The sequence below is a fragment of the Schistocerca serialis genome, chromosome 12, assembly GCF_023864345.2.
Source record: "Schistocerca serialis cubense isolate TAMUIC-IGC-003099 chromosome 12, iqSchSeri2.2, whole genome shotgun sequence".
Classification (NCBI taxonomy): domain Eukaryota; kingdom Metazoa; phylum Arthropoda; class Insecta; order Orthoptera; family Acrididae; genus Schistocerca; species Schistocerca serialis.
In genome coordinates this window covers 38,246,107-38,272,207 of record NC_064649.1, presented here as the reverse complement: position 1 = coordinate 38,272,207, position 26,101 = coordinate 38,246,107, and the positions used below count along the sequence as shown (strand labels likewise).

The window sequence follows — 26,101 nt, the reverse complement described above, 5'->3', positions numbered from 1 at the left end:
AGGTCAAAGGAGAGGACAGAGATGCTAAATGAACATAAAATAGAGCAAATTGCCATTTATAGATATAGGCCAGCTTCTAACCCTGCAGAACGAACAATGCAGGAATTGAACCGTTTATGCCGAACATACTGTCATAGGAAGCATGGTTCATGGAAAGAATATTTGGAAGAATTTGAGCGGGTCAGGAATCACCCCCCGCATGATTCTACAGGGTTTGCACCATGTGAAGTATTGCCCAATCAAGAACCTGACAGTATTTTTCGCGAGTTGCTAGTCTACCACCAGGAAGTTCATTGACCTGGGAAAGGAAATTGGTAGTGGAATTAAGTATGAAGGAGAAGGGTAGAAAAAGACAGGAAAGACACAAGCTAGTGAAACCGATAACTTACCGAGTGGGAGAGTTAGTACAAGTAAAGGTTCATGCAAAATCAAAGAAAATAAACTCTGAAATACACAAATTCAACCACGTTTATAAGGGACCATACAGGATTATAAAAATTGGTCATCCTAACACGGTGGAGTTGGAATATGCACGGACAAAGAGTGTGCATGGTAAGGAGCATGTGGAAAACATAAAAAAGTACTACTCACACGAGAACAGGGATAACCCAGATGAGGAAGTGGAATTCGATTAGGGCGAATGTCTGAAATGGGGTGTTCAAGTTCCATGATGTAGTTGAGTAAGACATGTTTGGAACATTTAGTTCTTAATTGGACATTTGAAAAAGGGGAATGTTTATTTGCATTGTATTTTCTGATGTATTATAACTAGAACTTCATATTTCATATCGACAATTACTTGAGAATGACTGTAAAACCTGTAACAACTCAATTGTAATATAATAACTCGTATGTCATGTGTTCACATAATAATTTTTGATTGTATGTTGTGTGTTACATTCAATATGGACTGTAGAAGATTATTGCTGCTTGATGGAAAATTGTGATTTGGGAATGCCATGTTTGTGAGATGTAATAACCTTTTGTAGAATATTATTATGGAGGCAGCCCACTGCCGGAGTCGAGGGATTATTTGCTAAATTGTAATTTCATTAATTATTTACACTGTGTGTTTTGTTCAGATGTAGTAATATCTAGTTTCTTTGCCGATTCTTTTACGCCAGAGGCTCCAAAGAAGTCTTCTAGGGCGGGGATGTAAGGGGTCCGTAGGCCCTTACTATAACTTTGCATTCGGCACAGGTCGGTAGATGTGTGTGTGAAGGCCATTGTTGTAATACAGGGCTTTAACGGAGAAGGGTGTAGCCATCGTCGTGGTTAGACCCCTATGTAATAGATTAATACCGGGAAAGGGAAGAAGTATCATTACAAAAGTGATCAGTGATGTTACTAGTGCCGATATTTGGTTTCGTATCTACCGCGCCGGCCTAACCTTGGATTGCAGTGTTGGATGCAGTGATGGATTAGCGTGTGATGATAATGGAAAATAAAGAAAGCCTGTGCTGAGATTAGCCGTAATTAGATATGTATGACGAAGGCGGTGGCTGTCTCCTTTTTGTGTTTTGAGAAGAATATAAGTTCGTAATTAGTAAAACTGTGTTGGTGTTCCTCATTACTAGACATTCAGTATTATGGTATTGAGCAGAACGAACTGGAAAGTAACAACTTCCGTAGCAGTCAATTCCGATTACCAGCCCCATTAGGTTCGCGGTCATGTCAATAATAAATATTGGGCTGCTATTCGATCAGATCAGGTCATGATAATAAACGGAGGTGTTACAACTCGAACCCGGGATCTCCTGCTTACATGGCAGACGTTCTATCCATCTGAGCCACTGAGGAGACAGATGAATACAGCGACTGCAGGGACTTATCCCTTGCACGCTTCCCGTGAGACCCACATTTCCAACTGTCCACAATCTACATACGTAATCTACCTAATAGATATTTGCCCATCCACTCATTACTCTCGCACACTAAGGTGAGGATTCCCGTAAGTGTTTGGGCAACCTGTGCGCATTCGCACTGACGAAGGTCAATGGCCAGGTAGCCTTTTAACTATATATGAAGATACTAACTGCTCTCGAAAGAACAGATACCATTGATGACTGTGCAGCTTCTCTAGAATAAAGGATAATTAACTGAAACCCTCAGCTGCCGATACACTTCGATCTATTAGGTACATTACATATGTGGAATGTGGACAGTTATGAATGTGGGCCTCACGGGAAGCGTGCAAGGGATAAGTCCCTGCAGTCGCGCTATTCATCTGTGTCCTCAGTGGCTCAGATGGAGAGTCCGTCTGCCATGTAAGCACGAGATCCCGGGTTCGTGTCCCGGTCGGGGCACACATTTTAAGCTGTCCTCATCGTGGTATATCAACAACACCTGTCAGCAGCTGAGGGTTTCAATTAATTATCATTTATTCTAGAGAAGCTGCACCGTCTTCAATGATATCTGTTCTTTCGAGAGCAGTTACTATCTTCATATATTCTGTTGCAGCTAAGCAATGTGTGTCGTGCATGCTAACTTACCTCAGGAAGAGCCTTCGGCGTTTTTATGTGGAGACCTCCAACTTCCACCATGTTTGGCACAAGTGGTCTTGGACATCCGTGCGTGAAGTGGTAATTAATTAGTAACAGAGATATTTGTTTTTCGATCTCCGACAACTTCGGCAATTCCGTGTCATTCAGGTACATTCGTACAATCTCATCAAGCTTTGGCAGGTAATACAGTTGCCGAACTATACTTGGAATTATGCCAGCCAAGGTGTTCTGTACCCGTTCGAGGAAATTCATGCGTGTTGTAAGTTGAAGGAAGGCGTTGGGAACGTAAGAGTACGGGGTGGGGTTGCCCACCATGTCGGCTATCCAGTCGGTCCCTACGAAGGTGGACAGCGCCACCACGGGCGCTCCGAACCTGTGCGCAAACGCCAGCAGGCACTCGGCGGGGAAGGGCTCCAGTACGACGACGTCGAACTTCTTTCCAGATCTGTACAGATTCTGTACGTTTTCGTCCCCCAGAAACGAGTGGCACATTATGACGGCAACGTCAGAAAATAACTTCAGCGTTCCGACAAAATCAGACACCAACATTTCGAAGGTGTTGAAATCACCTGCAAAAAACAGAAACCACGAGTCATTCCACGAGGAAACGATTCACTTTTAATCGCTTCATGCGATTTCAGCAAATGGTATCTCAGAAGATAGCACTGTATTAAATCTACACTGAAGCGCCAAAGGAACTGGTATAGGCACACGTATTCAAATACCAGAGATATGTAAACAGGCAGAATATGGCGCTCCGGTCGGCAACGAGATCTCCACGGCCTCGTGCTCTTATGGATTTATCGACGGGATTCATGGTATCAGTTCCCTCCAGCACTACTTCAGATATTACTAGAGGCCATGCCACGTCGTGGCAAGTGTATCAGTGTCTTTGGCTCTTCAGTGTATAATCCCTGGAAGGTACGTCTCTGTATCTACACTCATGCACATAAATTAAGGATAATGTTGATACATGGTTTAACAACGCTCTGGTGGGCAGTTTGCGGGTTTAAATCACCTCGGGGTATGATCGTGTTGCGCATTTGACCTGCAGTCGTCGCACGGTGGCGCTGGCAGCAGTCCACATCTGCAGAGGGTGTTGGCGCATGTCAGAGTACAGTGCAGCGAGTAAGTATGAAGACGTTTTCAGACGTGCTAATGGTGACTGTGTATTGAAAATGGCTCAAAGAACACATATTGATGACGTTATGAAGGGTAGAATACTAGGGAAATTGGAGGCTGGTCAAACACAGCAGTCGTAGCACGGGCCCTCCGTGTGCCACAAAGTGTGATGTCAAGATTATGGCAACGATTCCAGCAGACAGGAAACGTGTCCAGGCGCTACAGTACGGGAAGTTCAGAGCGTACAACACCACAAGAAGATCGATATCTCACCATCAGTGCCTGCAAACGGTCACGGAGTACTGCAGGTAGCCTTGCTCGGGACCTTACCGCAGCCACTGGAACAGTTGTCTCCAGACACACAGTCTACAGACGACTGAAGAGACATTGTTTATTCGCCCGGAGACCTGAAAGGCGCATTCCACTGACGCCTGGTCACAGGAGAGCCCGTAAAGCCTGGTGTCAGGAACACAGTACATGGTCATTGGAACTGTGGTCCCAGGTTATGTTCACGGACGAGTTCAGGTATAGTCTGAACAGTGATTCTCGCCACGTTTTCATCTGGGGTGAACCAGGAACTAGATACCAACCCCTTAATGTCCTTGAAAGGGACCTTTATGGAGGTCGTGGTTTGATGGTGTGGGGGTAGGATTATGATTGGTGTACGTACACCCCTGTATGTCTTTGACAGAGGAACTGTAACAGGTCAGATGTATCGGGACGTCATTTTGAACCAGTATGTTCGCCTTTTCAGGGGTGCAGTGGGGCCCACCTTCCTTGTGGTGGATGATAACGCACGGCCCCACCGACCTGCCATCGTGGAGGAGTACCTTGAAACAGAAGATATCAGGCGAATGGAGTGGCCTGCCTGTTCTCCAGACAAGCCATATCGAGCACGTCTGGGATGCTCTCGGTGGACGTATCGCTGCACTTCTTCAAACCCCTACGACACCTCAGGAACACCGACAGGCACTGGCCCAAGAATGGTAGGCTATACCCCAGCAGCTGCTCGACCACCTGATCCAGAGTATGCCAACCCGTTATGCGGCCTGTGTACGTGTGCATGGTGATCATATCCCACATTGACGTCGGGATACATGCGCAGGAAATAGTGGCGTTTTGTAGCAAATGTGGTTCGAGACGGTTTTCTCAACTTACCACCAAAACCGTGGATTTACAGATCTGTGTCTCATATGTGTTCCCTATGTGCTGCCTATGCTTTTAGCACCAGTTTTGTGTATTGCCACATTGTATGGCACCATATTCTGCAATTATCCTAAATTTATGAGCATTAGTGTATTTTATTACTCATATATGAGTTCTCTATTATCTTTTTGAATGTACAAATGTTTGTCATAGCATCGTATTCTCAACAGATACACAGCAAATGGATTCATCATGAATATCTCAATTTTGGCATACTTGTGTATTTATTTAATGAACAATTTACTATTTTGGCAGTAACTGTATTGATATGTTGGTTGCAAATGCTATTAAAAAACCTGTGCTAATTTATGAGTGATCAATCGCATGTCTTAACGGACACCATGAATGGAAAGAGAACCAAAATACGCTTCTCTCAAGAATGCATAAATTATTGTTTAAACAATACTTAAGGTCGATCTCTTGTCATTTATCGTGAGCACATTCGCACAAGAATGCTGGCCTGCTTATTTATGAACCAAGTATTACTTATATTTATTGTGCATGGTCTGCATGTAATCGAATGTTTGTAAGATTTCTTTTTTAAAAAATTGTTGCAAGATATCAGCTTAGCCGCGCGGAGCGGCCGCGTGGTTAGAAGCGCCGTGCCACGGATTGCGCGGCCCTTCCCGCCGGAGGTTCGAGTCCTCCCTTGGGCATGGGTGTGTCTTTTGTTCTTAGCATAAGTTAGTTTAAGTAGTGTTTAAGTCTAGGGACCGATGACCTCAGCTGTTTGGTTCCTTAGGATTCACACACATTTGAACATTTTTTTTTTTTATATTAGCTTAGTCCGGGAAGTGGTCAACTTGAATCAGATCATGTTTGTAGAGCTTAAGGGCTATGTATTTTTGGGGTGGTGACCATCGGACGATGGAAAAGCAGACATAGCTGAAACACTATGGGAGTCGAGTGGGGATCGGGACTATTCTAACGAAAAGCTCAAGGCAACGAGTCTGGACACTTTACGTCGATTTCTCGACGGAGGCAGACCTGCCTGAGGTAACGGGCATGATTCGGCCGTGTAGGTAATTGACTCCGGGTGGTGCTGGCTGCTACCATACTTTAATTTCTGAGGGGAATTGATATTTCGAGAGATCTACATGTGTTCCAGAATAGGCCTCTAGCTTATTCCGCTTGATTGACGTAACTGAGGATAGACAGAGCACCAATTGCTACACTTCCCATTGTCTCTGTTAATTTGTGAGTCATCATGTGGAACTCGGAACTGTTTTGAGCTGGCGAATGTTTCGTGTAGTGTGATTACGAAATGAACCTAGTTTTCGAGTATATTTGATTAATATTTAGTTTGCGGACAATACCACCATTCTCGTAACACTACCAACTTAACTTTACCGGGTTTGATAGGCGTATTTTCTGTCTGTATTTTAACTGAACACTGTAGGATAACTTCCCGTTTATCTGAGATGTCCTTTCTTGAATGAACATTATTCAACATAATTCTCTGTCGTAAAAATCAATTGCTGTCGTTACAATAGGTGCCTTGTTATTAAATTATTCATTCACCTTTTATTCGTATTTCTGTGTATTTTATTAACTCGCAATTCTAGCCAATGCATACACTGTTTGACTGCAGGATGACAGCTATAGGTTATTATTTGCAGCGAATTAGTTGTGCGGCATGAAAGAAGACGTACACAGCTGGACCCTTTGACTATATCGAGCTGTTCTTTTTAAAAAGAGCCGTGCACAGCCGACGTACCTAAAATACGAGTAACCACATTTAAAGACGCAACCTGTTTTCTTGTATGGGATGCTGTTATGAAGAGAAATAAAACTCAAACAGTAACTGTTAGGTACCGTGGCAATATGCACATAGTATAACCCTGGTGCCGCTGAATAGTCCTTGAGGGTGCCGTGTCACTGTCAAGGGCACTGAGGCGCGCCTTCCTCTTGGAATCCATAATTTTCCCCTCATCTTAAAATCCCTCGTATCGACGAAACCAGAATCGTCAGGACACTGCAGACGCACCATACGACACACAAAATTTTATTGCGTGACGCTGCTCACGAAACTGAGACAAAATGCGCAACCAAATGTTCAAATGTGTGTGAAATCTTATGGGACTTAACTGCTAAGGTCATAAGTCCCTAAGCTTACACACTACTTAACCTAAATTATCCTAAGGACAAACACACACACCCATGCCCGTGGGAGATCTCGAACCTCCGCCGGGACCAGCCGCACAGTCCATGACTGCAGTGCCTAAGACCGCTCTGCTAATCCCGCGCGGCTATGCGCAACCACTCCCATTCACTGCTACCAGAATGCAACCGAGAGAGTAGCGAGAAACGACACTGTGGCTATCTCCAGAGCCTAGCATGTGGTCTATTGAGATGGCGATAGATGGCTTCCCTTCGCAGTGAATACGATTTAGGGAGTCATGTCTTTATCGAACATGTTTCGTACCAAGGGATTCAACAAAGAATATGAGGGAAACAATTCTGCTTGTCGCAAATTTTTGTACGTTGGTAGGAGGGAGTTGCATGAACAATATACTAAAAATCTTGATCGGTGGGGTAGGGGTGGCGGGGTGATCGGAGAAAGGGGGTGGGGACGAGTGTGAGGGGGGGGGGGGGGGAAGCGTAGAGGTGGAGATGCGTATGAAAGTGTCAGCAGCTGGTGCTTTTGTGTCTATCATCGATGACTCTCGATAACAGAGCCACGAGTTCGAGTCCCGTCCGGGTCAGGGAGTTGCTCTTCTCGGGAATGGGTGTTTTTGTGTCCTTCGGGACGGGGTGAGAGTGTTATCCTTATTTAACTATCATCAACGCAAGCCGCTGAGGTGGCTTCAGTTAAATAGATTCGCACTGGGCGGCCCAAACCCCCATAAGGGGACAAGATATGTCTGGCGCTGTTGTTAGATCGGTTACTGCTGCTAAAATGGCAGGTTATCAAGATTTGTTTGAGTTTGAACGAGGTGGTATTGTCGGCGCACGAGCGATGGGACACAGCATCTCGAGGTAGCGATGAAGTGGCGACCATTTCATGAATGTACTGTGAATATCAGGAATCCGGTAAAACATCAAATCTCTGACATTACTGCGACCGGAAAAAAAATCGTGCAAGAACGGAACCAACGACGACTGAAGAGAATCGTTCAGCATGACATAAATGCAACCCTTTCCACAAATTGCTGCAGGTTTTGCTCGGCCATCAACAAATGTTAACGTGCGAACCATTCAACGAAACATAATCGATAAGGGCTTTCGGACTTGAAGGCCCACTCGCGTACACTTGATGACTGCACGACACAAAACTTTACGCCTCGCCTGGGCCAGTCAACATCGACATTGGACTGTTGATGACTGGAAACGCGTTGTCTGGTCGGACGAGTATCATTTCAAATTGTATCGAGCGGATGGGCGTGTACGAGTATGTAGACAACCTCATGAATCCATGGACGCTGCGTGTCAGCAGTATACTTTTCAAGCTGTAGAGGCCCTGTAATGGCGTCGGGCTTGTGCTGTTGGAGTGACATGGGGGCCCTGATATGTCTAAATACGACTCTGACATGTGACACGTACGTAAGCGCCCAATCTGATCACCTGCATCCATTGATGTCGATTGTACATTCCGTCGGACTTGGGCAATTCCAGCAGGACAATGCGACACTCTACACGTCCAGAATTGCTATAGAGTGGCTTCTGAAATTAAAAAATTCCTCTAACCACCAAACTCCCCAGACATCAACGTTTTGAGCACATCTGGGGTGCCTTGCAACGTGCTGTTCGAATGAGATCTATACCCCCTCGTACGGATTTATGGACAGCCCTTCTGGATTCCTGGTGTCAGTTCCCTCCAGCAATACTTCAGTCATTAGTGGAGCCCGTACCACGTCATGTTGCGCCTCTTCTGTGTGCCCGCGGGGGCCGTACACGATATTAGGCAGGTGTACCAGTGTCTTTGGCTCTTAAGCGTAATGGCTCTCATACGTTGCCCATGGCCTATTATACCATGTGCTACGATGTAGAATGAGCTACCGTGAGATGGCGGTGCGCGGAACGACAAACGCTTCCGATCTCGCAGAGCGAGTCACCCCCGTCGATTCGCCACGATCGGGTTCGCTAATGTTGGGCGCCTTTTCCATCCTGCGCTTCATCGGCACGTAGAGTACCAGTTCAAAGACTGATGACGTGCCAGTACAGCAATTTCATGTGACCCACACCAAACACTTTCATTAGGTGTGATGACAGAACCGTTCACTCTTAAAAAAGCTCTCATGAGGCTGTATGAGTCGTGGAGTCACATCTGGAAGCGCATTCTACGTTGTGTAACGGCTAAGCGACAAAAGTCATGGCATACCTTTTAATATCGTGTCGGACCTCCTTTCGCCTAGGGTAGTGCAACAACTCTACGTGACATAGTCTCAACAAGTAACTGGAAGTCACCTGTAGAAATATTGAGACATGTTGTTTCTGTAGCCGTCCACAGTTGCGAAAATCTTTCTGGTGCAGAATGTTGTGCACGAACTGACTTCCCGATGGTGTCCCATAGTTGCTCCAGGGAACTCGTCTCGGGCATTCTGGGTGACCAAATCATTTTCTCGAATTGTCCAGAATGTTCGCTAAGAAATGGGCACTACTAATGTCGCGCATTGTCATCCACAACAATTCAAAAGTTGTTTGGGAACATAAAGTCCACGTATCCAAGTAGCCGAACATAGCCGGAGGACTCACTCTATCCCATGTAAACACAGTCCACAACGTTCTTGAGCCACCACCAGCTTCCACAGTTTATTGTTGACAACTTGCGTCCATGGCTTCGTGGGCTCTGTACCACACTCGAACCCTACCATCAGCTCTTATCAACTGATGTTAAGACTCACTTGGACAGACCACGATTTTCCAGTAGCCTAGATTCCAACCGATATGATTACAGGTCCAGGAGAGGCGCTGCAGGCGATGCTGTGCTGTTAGCAGAGGCACTCACGCGGTCGTCTGCTGCAAAAGCCCGTTGTTGTCGTTGTTGCCTTCAGTCCAGAGACTGGTTTGATGCAGGCCTCCGTGCTACTCTATCCTGTGCAAGCTGCTTCATCTCCCAGTACGTACTACAGCCTTCATCCTTCTGAATCTGTTTAGTGTATTCATCTCTCGGTCTCCCTCTACCATTTTTGCCCTCCACGATGCCCTCCAATGCGAAATTGGTGATCCCTTGATGCATCAGAACATGTCCTACCAACCGATCCCTTCTTCTAGTCAAGTTCTGCCACAAACTCCTCTTCTCCCCAATTATATTCAATTCCTCATTAGTTATGTGATCTACCTATCTGATCGTCAGCATCCTTTTGTAACACCACATTTCGAAAGCTTCTATTCTCTTCATGTTCAAACTATTTATCGTCCACGTTTCACATCCATACATGGCTACACTCCATACAAATACTTTCAGAAACGACTTCCTGACACTTAAATCTATACTCGATGTTAACAAATTTCTCTTCTTCAGAAACGCTTTCCTTGTCATTGCCAGTCTTCATTTTATATCCTCTCTACTTCGACCATCATCAGTTATTTTGCTCCCCTAATAGCAAAACTCCTTTACTGCTTTAAGTGTCTCATTTCCTAATCGAATTTCCTCAGCATCATCCGAGTTAACCCTACTACATTCCATTATCCTCGTTTTGCTTTTCTTGATGTTCATCTTATACCCTCCTTTCAAGACACTGTCCATTCCGTTCAGTCCTTTGCTGTTTCTGACAGAATTACAATGTCATCGGCTAACCTCAAGTTTTTATTTCTTCTCCATGGATTTTAATTCCTACTCCAAATTTTTCTTTTGTTTTCTTTACTGATTGCTCAGTATACAGATTGAATAACATCGGGGATAGGGTACCACCTGTCTCACTCCCTTCCCAATCACAGCTTCCGTTTCGTGCCCCTCGACTAGTAACTGCGATCTGGTTTCTGTACAAATTGTAAATAGCCTTTCACTCCCTGCCACCTTTCATTCCTGCGATTATGTCATGCAGTATTGCTGGTCCGTTAGCACTAACAACTTTACGCAAACGCCCTGGTCTAGAGTGTCAGAGACGCCAGCGTTCCACCAGCAGCGGCAGTAGAAGTGAAGCTTACCTGTGATTGGGTGTGGTATGAGTATCTCTGTCCAGTTGCCGTCCACCCGACTGGAGGGGAAGGTGGTGACGGCGGTGACGTGGTGGCCCCGCCGCTCCAGCGCCCTCAGGAAGGTCTCGGCCAGCCCCCACTGGCTGCGCCCTCCCGCCTGGAACAGCCCCAGCACCTGGGCCGCCTCCAGCTGAGTCGGCGCCGCCAGACACAGCAAGGTGCACAGCGACCACACGGCCACCATCTGCAAGTTCACACCAAAAGCTGGCTAGTTCTAAGACCGACCAACTCGACATACCGCTCATTTTCTCTCCTTGTCCAGCGATTTATCTCATCCTGCCAGTTGCACGATTCAACTTTTTTTCTTCGACCCTCAATGACGCTTTGTGGGCAAGTGCTGCAGTGTCTCCAGTACGCCCGTCTATCGCGGCACGTCGCACTTTTCAGTTTGAGCACACCCAGCAGGTGAAGATGCCTAGAAAATAGTGTCTCACCAAGTATGAGGTACTGCTATGGTGTTTCGCCTGCCCACATCACGTAACTGCCATGCGTTTCATTTATCATGACAGTTCTCGGCTGTATACTGCAAAGGATATGAAGACGATCCTGCAGCGTTTCCTATGGGAAGTGTTTGATCACCCACCATACAGAACTGACTGGTATATCCCTGATTTTGATCTCTTCGCACACATGAAACGCTGGCTACTAGGACAGCATTTAGGCACAGAGAGCGAGCTGCAGACCAGCGTGCGGAATTGGTGGAAAGCGCAGGCGGATGCCTTCTACGTCGAGGACACTGGAAGGATGGTACCACACTACGACTAAAGTCTAAGCCGGAGCGACGGCTATGTAGAGAAGAAGTTGGAAGGTGCAATTAAATACTGCAAATAAAGTACTTTTTGATTTTCACTGTTTGCATTTCGCCACTAATCGGAAATATTTTTACAAAAAGAAGAAAGTCCTCATATACTCACTGTTCCCATCCAGGAAGATGGCGAAACAACTCAGATCCATCTTAATGTACAGGAGATGGATAAAACTGTCGAGGCATTTTTGGTCGCTTGTTGACATATTGTCTGTTGACTTCTGTCACAGGTTCTTCGTCCAAGGTTTATTTGACGTTTCATCCGGCGTTTCGCCAGTATAAGTGGCTAGCGTTGTCCGGGCTACATCCTCCAATCCTGGTGGCAAAATGGAATCGAGCTCGCAGCTGGACGCGAGATGCATTGCCTGCAAAGTGTTCTGAGGAGCAATGGATACTCCACTAGTTGCGTGAGAAATATCAGCGAAGTGTCACGCCGGTGATACGGGCTTTCTGTCACACATCCCCAGTATGACGGACAGAATCTGTCGCATATTGCGCAAACACGGCGTAAAGACTTTTCACAAACAGACAAAGAAGACCAAAGAATGTCTCAAATCGACAAAGGACAAAAGAGACCCACTTGCAATATCGGGAACATACCGCATACCCTGTACATGTGACAAAGTCTGTGTGAGATTGATTCAGTACTGTATTTAATGGCTATGGGTTACATTGTTACTCTACCGCATACCAATCATCCGGAAGAAATATTATCAAAAACCAGTTACAAATCGCCGGCCGGTGTGGCCGAGCGGTTCTAGGCGCTTCATTCTGGAACCGTTCGACCGCTACGGTCGCACCGAGCGAGGTGGCGCAGTGGTTAGCACACTCTCATCGGGGGGACGACGGTTAAATCCCGTCTCCGGCCATCCTGATTTAGGTTTTCCGTGATTTCCCTAAATCGCTTCAGGCAAATGCCGGGATGGTTCCTTTGAAAGGGCACGGCCGATTTCCTTCCCCATCCTTCCCTCATCCGAGCTTGCGCTCCTTCTCTAATGACCTCGTTGTCGACGGGACGTTAAACACTAATCTCCTCCTTCGCTACGGTCGCAGGTTCGAATCCTGCCTTGGGCATGTATTTGTGTGATGTCCTTAGGTTAGTTAGGTTTAAGTAGTTATAAGCTCTAGGGGACTGATGGCGTCAGATGTTAAGTCCCATAGTGCTCAGAGCCATTTGTACCAGTTACAAATCAAACATCTTGAAACAGAAGATTTTGGGCAAAAAAGAATTATTTCCATTTTGAAACCAGGGAAAATTGTTAAGTCATTAAAGAAACTTAGTTCATTTGCAGATACCACGTGTTTCATGGTACAGAGACCTGATTCAAGGTACAAGACGGTGCACCACGGACGAAGTGTGGCTTAACCGCCTCTAAGATACGTTATTAGTTCTAAAATTTTACTCACCACAAATCTGTTACTAAAGAATTAACGATATCTTCAAAACAGTTACAATATGTATTGAGAAGACAACAGTCGACGGCCGCTGTGGCCGAGCGGTTCTAGGCGCTTCAGTCCGGAACCGGGCTGCTGCTTCGGTCACAGGTTTGAATCCTGCCTCGGGCACGGATGTGTGTGATGTCCTTAAGGTTAGTTAGGTTTAAGTAGTTCTGAGTCTAGGGGTCTGATGACCTCAGTTGTTAAGTCCCATAGTGCTTAGAGCCATTTGAACCATTTTTTAAAACAAAAGTCATCGCATACCTAATAATATAGTGTCGGACCTCCTTTTACCCGGCGTTGTGCAGCAACTCGTCGTGGCATGGACTCAAACGTGTCGTTGGAAGTCCCCAGCAAAAACACTGAGCCATGCTACTACCTCTGTAGCAGTCCACGCTTACGAAAGTTTTGCTGGTGCAGGATTTTTTCGGCGAACTGACCTCTCGTTTATGTCCCATAAATGTTCGATGGGATTCACTTCGGCCGATCAGGGTGGTCAAATCATTTACTTGAATTGTCCGGATTCTTCCTCAAAACAATCGCGAGAATTATGGCGCGGTGACATGACACATTGCTATCCATAACAATTCCATCGTTGTTTCGGAAGTCCACGAATGCCTGCAAATATTCTCCAAGTAGGCAAATGTCGCCATGTCTAGTCGCTGATCAGTCCAACTGGACCAGAGGATCCGTCCCATTCAATGTACACGCGGCCCACACCATTATGGAGCCACCTCCAGTTTGCACAGTGTCTTGTTCGTAACTTGGGTGCATGGCTTCATAGGGTCTGTGCCAGACTCGAACCCTACCGTCCGCTCTTTTTTTGTCATCAGTCTACCGACTGGTTTGATGCGGCCCGCCACGAATTCCTTTCCTGTGCTAACCTCTTCATCTCAGAGTAGCACTTGCAACCTACGTCCTCAATTATTTGCTTGACGTATTCCAATCTCTGTCTTCCTCTACAGTTTTTGCCCTCTACAGCTCCCTCTAGTACCATGGAAGTCATTCCCTCATGTCTTAGCAGATGTCCTCTCATCCTGTCCCTTCTCCTTATCAGTGTTTTCCACATATTCTTTTCCTCTCCGATTCTGCGTAGAACCTCCTCATTCCTTACCTTATCAGTCCACCTAATTTTCAACACTCGTCTATAGCACCACATCTCAAATACTTCGATTCTCTTCTGTTCCGGTTTTCCCTCAGTCCATGTTTCACTACCATACAATGCTGTTCTCCAGATGTACATCCTCAGAAATTTCTTACTCAAATTAAGGCCGGTATCTGATATTAGTAGACTTCTCTTGACCAGAAATGCCTTTTTTGCCATAGCGAGTCTGCTTTTGATGTCCTCCTTGCTCCGTCCGTCATTGGTTATTTTACTGCCTAGGTAGCAGAATTCCTTAACTTCATTGACTTCGTGACCATCAATCCTGATGTTAAGTTTCTCGCTGTTCTCATTTCTACTACTTCTCATTACCTTCGTCTTTCTCCGATTTACTCTCAAACCATACTGTGTACTCATTAGACTGTTCATTCCGTTCAGCAGATCATTTAATTCTTCTTCATTTTCACTCAGGATAGCAATGTCATCAGCGAATCGTGTCATTGATATCCTTTCACCTTGTATTTTAATTCCACTCCTGAACCTTTCTTTTATTTCCATCATTGCTTCCTCGATGTACAGATTGAAGAGTAGGGGCGAAAGGCTACAGCATTGTCTTACACCCTTCTTAATACGAGCACTTCGTTCTTGATCGTCCACTCTTATTATTCCCTCTTCGTTGTTGTACATATTGTATATGACCCGTCTCTCCCTATAGCTTACCCCTACTTTTTTCAGAATCTCGAACAGCTTGCACCATTTTATATCGTCGAACGCTTTTTCCAGGTCGACAATTTCTATGAAAGTGTCTTGATTTTTCTTTAGCCTTGCTTCCATTATTAGCCGTAACGTCAGAATTGCCTCTCTCGTCCCTTTACTTTTCCTAAAGCCAAACTGATCGTCACCTAGCGCATTCTCAATTTTCTTTTCCATTCTTCTGTGTACTATTCTTGTAAGCAGCTTCGATGCATGAGCTGTTAAGCTGATTGTGCGATAATTCTCGCACTTGTCAGCTCTTGCCGTCTTCGGAATTGTGTGGATGATGCTTTTCCGAAAGTCAGATGGTATATCGCCAGACTCATATATTCTACACACCAACGTGAATAGTCGTTTTGTTGCCATCTCCCCCAATGATTTTAGAAATTCTGATGGAATATTATCTATCCCTTCTGCCTTATTTGACCGTAAGTCCTCCAAAGCTCTTTCAAATTCCGATTCTAATACTGGATCCCCTATCTCTTCTATATCGACTCCTGTTTCTTCTTCTATCACATCAGACAAATCTTCACCCTCATAGAGGCTTTCAATATATTCTTTCCACCTATCTGCTCTCTCTCCTCTGCATTTAACAGTGGAATTCCCGTTGCACTCTTAATGTTACCACAGTTGCTTTTAATGTCACCAAAGGTTGTTTTGACTTTCCTGTATGCTGAGTCTGTCCTTCCGACAATCATATCTTTTTCGATGTCTTCACATTTTTCCTGCTGCCATTTCGTCTTAGCTTCCCTGCACTTCCTATTTATTTCATTCCTCAGCGACTTGCATTTCTGTACTCCTGATTTTCCCGGAACATGTTTGTACTTCCTCCTTTCATCAATCAACTGAAGTATTTCTTCTGTTACCCATGGTTTCTTCGCAGCTACCTTCTTTGTACCTATGTTTTCCTTCCCAACTTCTGTGATGGCCCTTTTTAGAGACGTCCATTCCTCTTCAACTGTACTGCCTACTGCGCTATTCCTTATTGCTGTATCTATAGCGTTAGAGAACTTCAAACGTATCTCGTCATTCCTTAGTACTTCCGTATCCCACTTCTTTGCGTATTGATTCTTCCTGACTAATGTCTTGAACTTTAGCCTACTCTTCAACACTACTATATTGTGATCTGAGTCTATATCCGTTCCTGGGTACGCCTTACAATCCAGTATCTGATTTCGGAATCTCTGTCTGACCATGATGTAATCTAATTGAAATTGTTGTGGACTGGCAAGACAGCCAATCCACTATGACAGGAAGCCGAAAGGCACGCGTTTAAGCTCATGCAGGCTGGCGAGAGGTCTGGAACAGGACAAGGAATTTATAGTAGCAAAGAACGTACGTAACTACTGGAATACTTAACTTTAATTCATAATTGGTGAACATCGCTCTTGACGGTACGTGTTTTACAGCATCAATAGTAACTGGTAATGGCGCCTTGCTAGGTCGTAGCAAATGACGTAGCTGAAGGCTATGCTAACTATCGTCTCGGCAAATGAGAGCGTAATTTGTCAGTGAACCATCGCTAGCAAAGTAGGCTATACAACTGGGGCGAGTGCTAGGAAGTCTCTCTAGACCTGCCGTGTGGCGGCGCTCGGTCTGCAACCACTGATAGTGGCGACACGCGGGTCCGACGTATACTAACGGACCGCGGCCGATTTAAAGGCTACCACCTAGCAAGTGTGGTGTCTGGCGGCGACACCACAGAAATCTTCCCGTATCTCCCGGTCTTTTCCAAGTATACCTCCTCCTCTTGTGATTCTTGAACAGGGTATTCGCTATTACTAGCTGAAACTTGTTACAGAACTCAATTAGTCTTTCTCCTCTTTCATTCCTTGTCCCAAGCCCATATTCTCCTGTAACCTTTTCTTCTACTCCTTTCCCTACAATTGCATTCCAGTCTCCCATGACTATTAGATTTTCGTCCCCCTTTACATATTGCATTATCCTTTCAATATCCTCATACACTTTCTCTATCTGTTCATCTTCAGCTTGCGACGTCGGCATGTATACCTGAACTATCGTTGTCGGTGTTGGTCTGCTGTCGATTCTGATTAGAACAACCCGGTCACTAAACTGTTCACAGTAACACACCCTCTGCCCTACCTTCCTATTCATAACGAATCCTACACCTGTTATACCATTTTCTGCTGCTGTTGATATTACCCGATACTCATCTGACCAGAAATCCTTGTCTTCCTTCCAGTTGACTTCACTGACCCCTACTATATCTAGATTGAGCCTTTGCATTTCCCTACCACGTTCAAGCTTCTGACATTCCACGCCCCGACTCGTAGAACGTTATCCTTTCGTTGATTATTCAATCTTTTTCTCATGGTAACCTCCCCCTTGGCAGTCCCCTCCCGGAGATCCGAATAGGGGACTATTCCGGAATCTTTTGCCAATGGAGAGATTATCATGACACTTCTTCAATTACAGGCACATGTCCTGTGGATACACGTTACGTGTCCTTAATGCAGTGGTTTCCATTGCCTTCTGCATCCTCATGTCGTTGATCATTGCTGATTCTTCCGCCTTTAGGGGCAATTTCCCACCCCTAGGACAAGAGAGTGCCCTGAACCTCTACCCGCTCCTCCGCCCTCTTTGGTAGAATGAGGCTGACTTCTTATGCCGGAAGTCTTCGGCCGCCAATGCTGATTATTTATCAAAATTTAGGCAGTGGCGGGGATCGAACCAGGGACCGAAGACGTTTTGATTATGATTCAAGGACGCTACCCCTAGACCACAGCTCTTACCAACTGAAATCGGGACTCATCCGACCAGGCCATGGTTTTCCAGTAGTCTGGTGCCCAACCGATGCCATCACGAGCCGAGGAGAGGCGATGCAGGCGATGTAGTGGTGTTAGCAAAGGCATCCGCGTCGAGCGTCTGTTGGCATGGCCCATTAACGCCAAATTTCACCGCACTGTCATAATGGACACGACCACCGCCCGTCTGCGTCCCATGTTGATTTCAGGGGATATTTCACGCAGTGTTGGTTGTTTGTTAGCACTGACAGCTCTTCGCAAACCCCACTGCTCTCGGTCGTAAAGCGAAGACCGTCGACTACTGCACCGTCCGCAGTGAGAGGTTCAAAATGGTTCAAATGGCTCTAAGCACTATGGGACTTAACATCTGAGGTCATCAGTCCCCTAGACTTCGTAAACCTAACTGACCTAAGGACATCACACACATCCATGACCGAGGCAGGGTCCGAACCTTCGACCGTAGCAGCTGCGCGGTTCCGGACTTAAAGGGCCTAGAACCACTCGGCCACACCGGCAGGCGCGGTGAGAGGTAACGCCTGTATTCGCGGCGCACTCTTGGCGCTGTGGAGCTCGGAATATTGAATTCTCTAACGGTTTCCAGAAGAGAATGTCTCATGCCTGTAGCTCCAACTACCATTCTGTGCTCATAGTCTGCTTATTCTCGTCGTGCGGCCATAATCACGTCGGAAATTATTTCAGTGAATCACCTAAGTACAAATAAAGGTCCACCAATGCATTGCCCTTTTGTGTACGCGATACTACCGCCATCTGTATACGACTTTTTCATCTCATTGTATACGTGGATAATGTCTGCAGAATGTCTTCCTACGTACACTGTCCTCCAGGATCAACGCTCTCCCCTTGAAATGTTCCCGCTACTTTGCGAAGCATTCCAGTTACTATGGATGTGATGAGAGGGTTCTTCACACGTTGAAGATTACATCGAACAGTAATGTCTGCACTTACAGAATTAGGCACATACATATTTGTCTCCTCCACCACCAGATAAACATCTGGAAAGGCTGAAAGGACTGTATTTATAAAGTCAGTTCTCCGTTGCTGAATATGTTGCTGGTCAAGGCAATACTTAACTTAAATTCCTTTGGATGTAGATTGTTCCGCTAGGACAGGAAATCCCAGGTATTACTGCAGCTTCTCTTCCAATATGTGTATGACAGAACAATAATCTGCAGAATTTTTTTTTGGATCATCGTCGTTTATTTACGATTTCTACTTCCAAAATGTTCCATCACAACGAGCCACGTGCATTCACCTCCCGTTAAAACTTCCCTCCCAAAACCCATCGCCCCCCTCCACCCCATCTTTACCCAAGAATAAACAACTGACAATTATTAAAATCTTTAAAAATTGAAAATTAATAAATTAACAATTAAAATTAATATCAATAATTAGGTCACATCAGAAAATGCAAAATTAAAATCTGTACATAATATAAAAGTTCTCTGCATAAATCCGAAAGTTGAACATAATGTTATAAAAGCTTTGGTGAAATAGTATTAGAGAAGTTATTTACATAAAACTGAAAGTGGACATTGAGCCTGGCAAAACTATCATCAACTTTGGATAAAGTATATAAGTGGCAACTCTCCCACAAAACGAAAGATAATATAATAACAAGGACAGTGCCCTGGTGTATGCAAAGTTACCACTGGTACTATTGGAGCATGTGTCTGCAATTCGTTGCAAAATTAATTAAATAATTATAAAAGAAATCTCGTCAGAGAGTTTACGGTTAAAGGATGGAATGAGACGGAAGAAAGAGCATGAAGGAAATGGGATGGAAGTGGGAAGGATACAAATGGGAAAGTAGTTCTGTTTCGCCCTACAGTTACTAACAATTTGTGCATCGAATCTATGTCACGCCATAGTAAATTAGCAGTGTAGTGCATTGTCCTGCTGAAGATGGTTTCGTTTTCTGTTCTGATCGAGGCTCCCCTTCTTGTAAATTTTTCCACAGCTGGTCCGACAGACCATCAAGCGTCACTTCCTTTTAACTGTACAGTATGTGTTATATTGCATTTAGGAACTTTCGGGTAATTGAACATGTATCAAAAATTACGGATCTCTGTAGTTGTATATATAAGTTTGGATGAAGCTGTATTGCATTCATGTACTGGTGGATATTGTGTGGTATAACTCCTGTAGTTGATAGTATAATTGGTATGATGTCAATTTTATCCTGATGGCACATGTCCTTGACTTCCTCAGCCAGTTGGATGTATTTTTCAATTTTTTCTTCTGTTTTCTTTTGTATATTTGTTGTATTGGGTATGGATATTTCGATTGTGTTAATTTCTTCTTTTTATTGGTGAGTATTATGTCAGGTTTGTTATGTGTTGTTGTTTTATCTGTTATAATGGTTCTGTTCCAGTATAATTTGTATTCATCATTCTCCAGTACATTTTGTGGTGCATACTTGTATGTGGGAACGTGTTGTTTTATAAGTTTATGTTGTAAGGCAAGCTGTTGATGTATTATTTTTGCTACATTGTCATGTCTTCTGGGGTATTCTGTATTTGCTAGTATTGTACATCCGCTTCTGATGTGATCTACTGTTTCTATTTGTTGTTTGCAAAGGCTGCATTTATTTGTTGTGGTATTGGGATCTTTAATAATACGCTTGCTGTAATATCTGGTGTTTATTGTTTGATCATCTATTGTAATCATGAATCCTTCCGTCTCACTGTATATATTGCTTTTTCTTAGCCATGTGTTGGATGCGTCTTGATCGATGTGTGGCTGTGTTAGATGATACGGGTGCTTGCCATGTAGAGTTCTCTTTTTCCAATTTACTTTCTTCGTTATCTGTTGATGTTATGTGATCTAAAGGGTTGTAGAAGTGGTTATGAAATTGCAGTGGTGTAGCCGATGTATTTATATGACTGATTGCTTTGTGTATTTTGCTAGTTTCTGCTCGTTCTAGAAAGAATTTTCTTAAATTGTCTACCTGTCCATAATGTAGGTTTTTTATATCGATAAATCCCCTTTCTCCTTCCTTTCTGCTTAATGTGAATCTTTCTGTTGCTGAATGTGTGTGATGTATTCTATATTTGTGGCATTGTGATCGTGTAAGTGTATTGAGTGCTTCTAGGTCTGTGTTAATCCATTTCACTACTCCAAATGAGTAGGTCAATATTGGTATAGCATAAGTATTTATAGCTTTTGTCTTGTTTCTTGCTGTCAATTCTGTTTTCAGTATTTTTGTTAGACTTTGTCTATATTTTTCTTTTAGTTCTTCTTTAATATTTGTATTATATATTCCTATTTTTTGTCTGTATCCTAGATATTTATAGGCATCTGTTTTTTCCATCGCTTCTATGCAGTCACTGTGGTTATCCAATATGTAATCTTCTTGTTTAGTGTGTTTTCCCTTGACTGTGCTATTTTTCTTACATTTGTCTGTTCCAAAAGCCGTATTTATATCATTGCTGAATACTTCTGTTATCTTTAGTAATTGGTTGAGTTGTTGATTTGTTGCTGCCAGTAGTTTTAGATCATCCATGTATAGCAAATGTGTGATTTTATGTGGGTATGTTCCAGTAATATTGTATCCATAATTTGTATTATTTAGCATGTTGGACAGTGGATTCAGAGCAAGGCAGAACCAGAAAGGACTTAATGAGTCTCCTTGGTATATTCCACGCTTAATCTGTATTGGCTGTGATGTGATATTATTTGAATTTGTTTGGATATTAAGTGTGGTTTTCCAATTTTTCATTACTATGTTTAGGAACTGTATCAATTTAGGATCTACTTTGTATATTTCCAATATTTGTAGTAGCCATGAGTGGGGTACACCATCAAAAACTTTTGGTAATCAATGTATGCGTAGTGTAGCAACCTTTGTTTAGTTTTAGCTTGATATGTCACCTCTGCATCTATTATCAGTTGCTCTTTACATCCTCGTGCTGCTTTGCGACAGCCATTTTGCTCTTCATTTATAATTTTGTTCTGTGTTGTATGTGTCATTAATTTCTGTATAATGACTGAAGTTAATATTTTGTATATTGTTGGTAGGCATGTTATGGGGCGATATTTAGCTGGCTTTGCTGTGTCTGCTTGATCTTTAGGTTTCAGATAAGTTATTCCATGTGTAAGTGTATCAGAGAATGTGTATGGGTCTGCAAGGTAGCTGTTAAATAATTTAGTTAGATGTGAATGTGTTGAGGTGAACTTCTTTAGCCAGAAATTTGCTATTTTATCTTTTCCAGGGGCTTTCCAATTGTGAGTAGAATTAATTGCTTGGGTGACTTCATGTTGCAAAATTATCACTTCAGGCATTTATGGTATCATTTTTTATGTGTCTGTTTCTGCTTGTATCCACCGTGCATGCCTGTTATGTTGTACCAGGTTTGACAATATGTTACTCCAGAAATGTTCCATGTCTGTTATGTTTGGTGGATTGTCTATTTTAATGTGTGTGTTATCTACTGCCTGGTAAAATTTCTTTTGGTTTTTGTTGAATCTTTGGTTTTGTTTCCTTCTATTTTCACTTTTTTTGTATCTTCTAAGTCGTTTGGCCAATGCTTGTAATTTCTGCTTCTTTTCATCTAATTGCTCTATCGCTTCTTGTTGTGAGATTTTACCTAACCTTTTTCGTTTTTTTCTGACATTTCATTTCTTATAAATTGTGTTAGCTGTCCGATGTCTTTTCTCAGTTTTTCTATTCTGATCTGTAGCCTGTGTTGCCATGCTGGTTTTGTGGGTTTCTTCTGTGTCTTGGTTGGTTCTGATCTCTGCCTAGTGTGTATATTTAGTGTAGTGAGTGCTCCTATATAAACCAGTAGTTGTAACTCTTCCATAGTTGTATTTTCATTTATTTTGTTGTGTTTGATTGTGTTGATAGTTTTTATTGTTGTTTCGACTTGTGGGTTATGTGGCGGTCTATGCAAGAATGGTCTAATGTCTGTATTTGTGTCTTTGTATTCTATATATGTAGCTGAAATTTTTCTTCTATATCTAACATGTGTGTCACTTCGTGTTCTATTTGTGCTTGTTCTGGTGGCTGTCTTAAGATTTCGTTTTCCTCTGATTGTTTAATTGAAGCGTGTTGTTCTTTGTTTGTTTGCTCTGGGATGTTTGAGTCCATTACTGTATTTTCTTCTTCATCTGATTGCACATTATTTTGTTCCAGTATTTGCTGTACTTGTTGTTTGATGTTTTCTAGTTCTGACTGGGGTATCTTGTTATTTTTGATTATTACACGGATCTGATCAGTTAGTCGTTGTTCTGCTAAAATTTTTAATTCTGGTATCTGGTAATAAATGTTGTGTATACTTGTGATCTGTATCCAGTTGTGTTGGTTCCTAGGTTCGTTGCTTGGTAATAACAGAACATGAGGTGTCGATTAACTTCATCTGACCATCTCATCCTCTGTCTTTGTTTTCCTTCTAGGATGGTTGCAGGAAGCATATCCTGCAAAACACCTCTATTTGGATTTAAATCATTTTCCAGTTGGCTAGCAGTGTTGTTACCATTGTGGGCGGGCGTAGGGTTCAAACGTCGTCCCCGACCATGACGGCGCTTGTCCGAGGCTTCTTTAGTTCTGTCCTGAACCAACTAATCACACTAAAAGGGGGGTTAGCCCTATTAGTGGTTTGTTCTTTTCGTCGCCTTTTACGACTGGCAGAACATACCGGAGGGTTATTCTTTTCCCCTATTATTATTATTATTATTATTATTATATCGTAAAAATACGTTATGGTATAGAAGGTCGCCTGTTTTGATACCAACATACACCGAAAATTTTCATGAGAGGTAAGTTGTGTATCCGAGCCCTGGGTTGATGTCACAAGAAAACAAACTTTGCTCTTTTTTTCAGACGGTCCAAACGTTCGCGAAATATTTGTATTTGCATGTGCTTTCAGATAGGTGCATGTACAGCGGTGTTTTAAAAGGCCCCAGAATGTAGATGCAACATCGGTTTTAGCATTCGCTTTTGGTGAAGGTTATACATATGTGCCAGCCTTCTCATGCCATCTTGTACGTAGCACATTCTTGAATTCATCCTGGAAATCAAGGAACACAGTATCAACGTTGGTCCCTTTATTTAGTGCCCTCTGGATTTCGTGGGCAGACAGCTCAAGTTAAGTTTACGGGATCTCTGTCTGTGAAATCCCTACTGATTCCTGCCGCTGTCTGTATAAGTCTCCAAAAAGGTGACAGTACATGAACGTGTTCCACAGATCCCCAACATGTTAAAGATAGGGATACAGGCCTGTAATTGTTAACACTGTGTGACTTCTCCAAAAAGGGAATGACCTGCGCTTTTTTCGGATTCTTCCTGTGATCTGGGATTAACTGCCGCCAAAATGTGAGCATGTTGTTTCGTATGATGATGTTGAACCGTACATGTGTTTCATTCGGCCCTATTAGCTGTCCTTTGTTAAATGAGTGTAGTTCATTATCTATCCCATTACTAGCCCGTCCGAACAGGCCTAGAGGCATCGACCGACCGCCGCGTCGTCCTCTGCTGTTAAAGGCGACAATGGATGCGGATATGGTGAAGATATGTGGTCAGCATACCGGTCTCCCAGCCCTTGGCAGTTTTCGTGACCGGATCCGCTGCTTCTCAACCAAGTGGCTCCTCAGTTGTCCTCACAAGGGCTGAGTGCAACCTTCTTGCTAACAGTGACGTCACCCATCCAAGTGCCCAAGTTAGACAGCGCTTAAACTCGGTGGTCCGTTACCACGGCGGGAAGGCCGTTGGCATCCTGCTACCACTTTTCTTGATATGTGTTATTTCTGCGGAATAACCAGTGTCTCTGTTCTGTGGAACAAATGGCACCCGTACATTGTAGGCCGATCAAATCCGACAACCAGAAAATAGCGCAGTGATTTCTACGTAAACTGAATGCGGAGCTGCAACTGTACGTGCAAACTTGTCGAAGGTAGTTGTATTTGGGTTATTCCTTAATCACAGTACAGCGACCATGAAGTGTCACTGGAGAGGGGAAGAAAGTACTTCCAGATTCTGTGTCCACACGAAACTGTTACACAAGATGTCGCAGAACATTGAGAGACTTATCAGGAAATTCGTCCTTCTGCATTTTCAATTATGCTCTCCTCATTCACTCCATTGCCATGATAACAAAAAAAAAAAAAAAAAGCCATGAGATATAGTATAAATCCGTGAATTGATACGGAGAGATTATAACGCCTGCTGCAATGCGGGCTGTCTACATCGCAGGACGCTGAAACATGGTAGCCGTACTGCAATGCGGGCTGTCTACATCGCAGGACGCTGAAACTTGGTAGCCGTGTTCGTTAATTAGTGGCCTCGCATAGCATCCTGAAAAAAATCATAGTTTCATTTTCTGAAACTATGGCACTGTATGCAGTCCTACTGTGAAATGTTTCGTGTTTTGACATCAGTATGCTGTTTATCACTTAGCGACCCGTATTGATTTCTCTTATGAGGTGACTGTTGGTGTTTGTGATTAAGAATATTGAAGTTTGGCGTACAAAACGCAATGGCTATTGAGAACAACTGCTGGTAACGTGTTTTATCAGAACGGCGGGCATAGCAGCGTTGTAATGCGGGAATATTGTCGAAGAAACGGCTGTGAGAAGGCCCAATGTCAACAAATGGGCCGAAGAGTGTGACCAAGAAATTAAAAGAAACAGGTGAATCAGGTGCTCCAGCAGGAAGAGAGGGAGGTGGCCCATTCCCATGTCACTTGTTGATTAAGTTGCTGTAGCTGTAGCCGACCGTGCAGTACATGCTTCAAACTCTGCTGCTAGTGCTCGAGCTGTATCACGGGAATTTCCTCTCCCCTGGTCAACAGTTCAGAAGATTTCGTGGCGAATTTTACAATGGTAGCCGTACAAGACTCAGAATGTGATGCTCCAAATGAAGCTCCCAGATTGGATACGACGCCATGACTTTGCCCCTCGTGTTTCGGCACGCATGAAAATGGATGACATGTAGCTGGGGTATATTATTTGGAACACGTTGTTCAGGTACAACCACTGCACTCGGGTTATGTGACTGTGTTCTGTGGTTTCAAAATATCCTTCATTCTCGGTGCGTTTTTCTTGGAGTTAGGTGTACTGTGACCAAGTTGTAAGGATCTCCTTGTGCAATACGTGATTCCAGGTTTGCAAGAACGCAACTGTGTCAACAGAATTTTTGTGCAAGATGGAACGACACCACATGTCGCTTTCCAGGCGAAAGATTTGCTTCGAAATATTTTAATACATTTTAAAAAAAAATTTTCTCTTTGTTTTTGCAATATTCAGCACA

General features: G+C 43.7%; 1 protein-coding gene across 1 annotated transcript in view; it reads right to left on the bottom strand.

Annotated features, from left to right (window-relative positions):
- Window positions 1-11,157, bottom strand: part of LOC126428402 (UDP-glycosyltransferase UGT5-like) — a 51,947-nt gene extending 40,790 nt beyond the window's left edge. Inside the window, exons 1-2 of the mRNA XM_050090323.1 lie at window positions 10,923-11,157; window positions 2,493-3,073 (exon numbers count right to left, since the gene is read on the bottom strand). Of these exons, the coding sequence (XP_049946280.1) occupies window positions 2,493-3,073; window positions 10,923-11,157 (816 nt within the window). The remainder of the gene's footprint in view (window positions 1-2,492; window positions 3,074-10,922) is intronic.
- Between the last annotated feature and the right edge of the window lie 14,944 nt (window positions 11,158-26,101).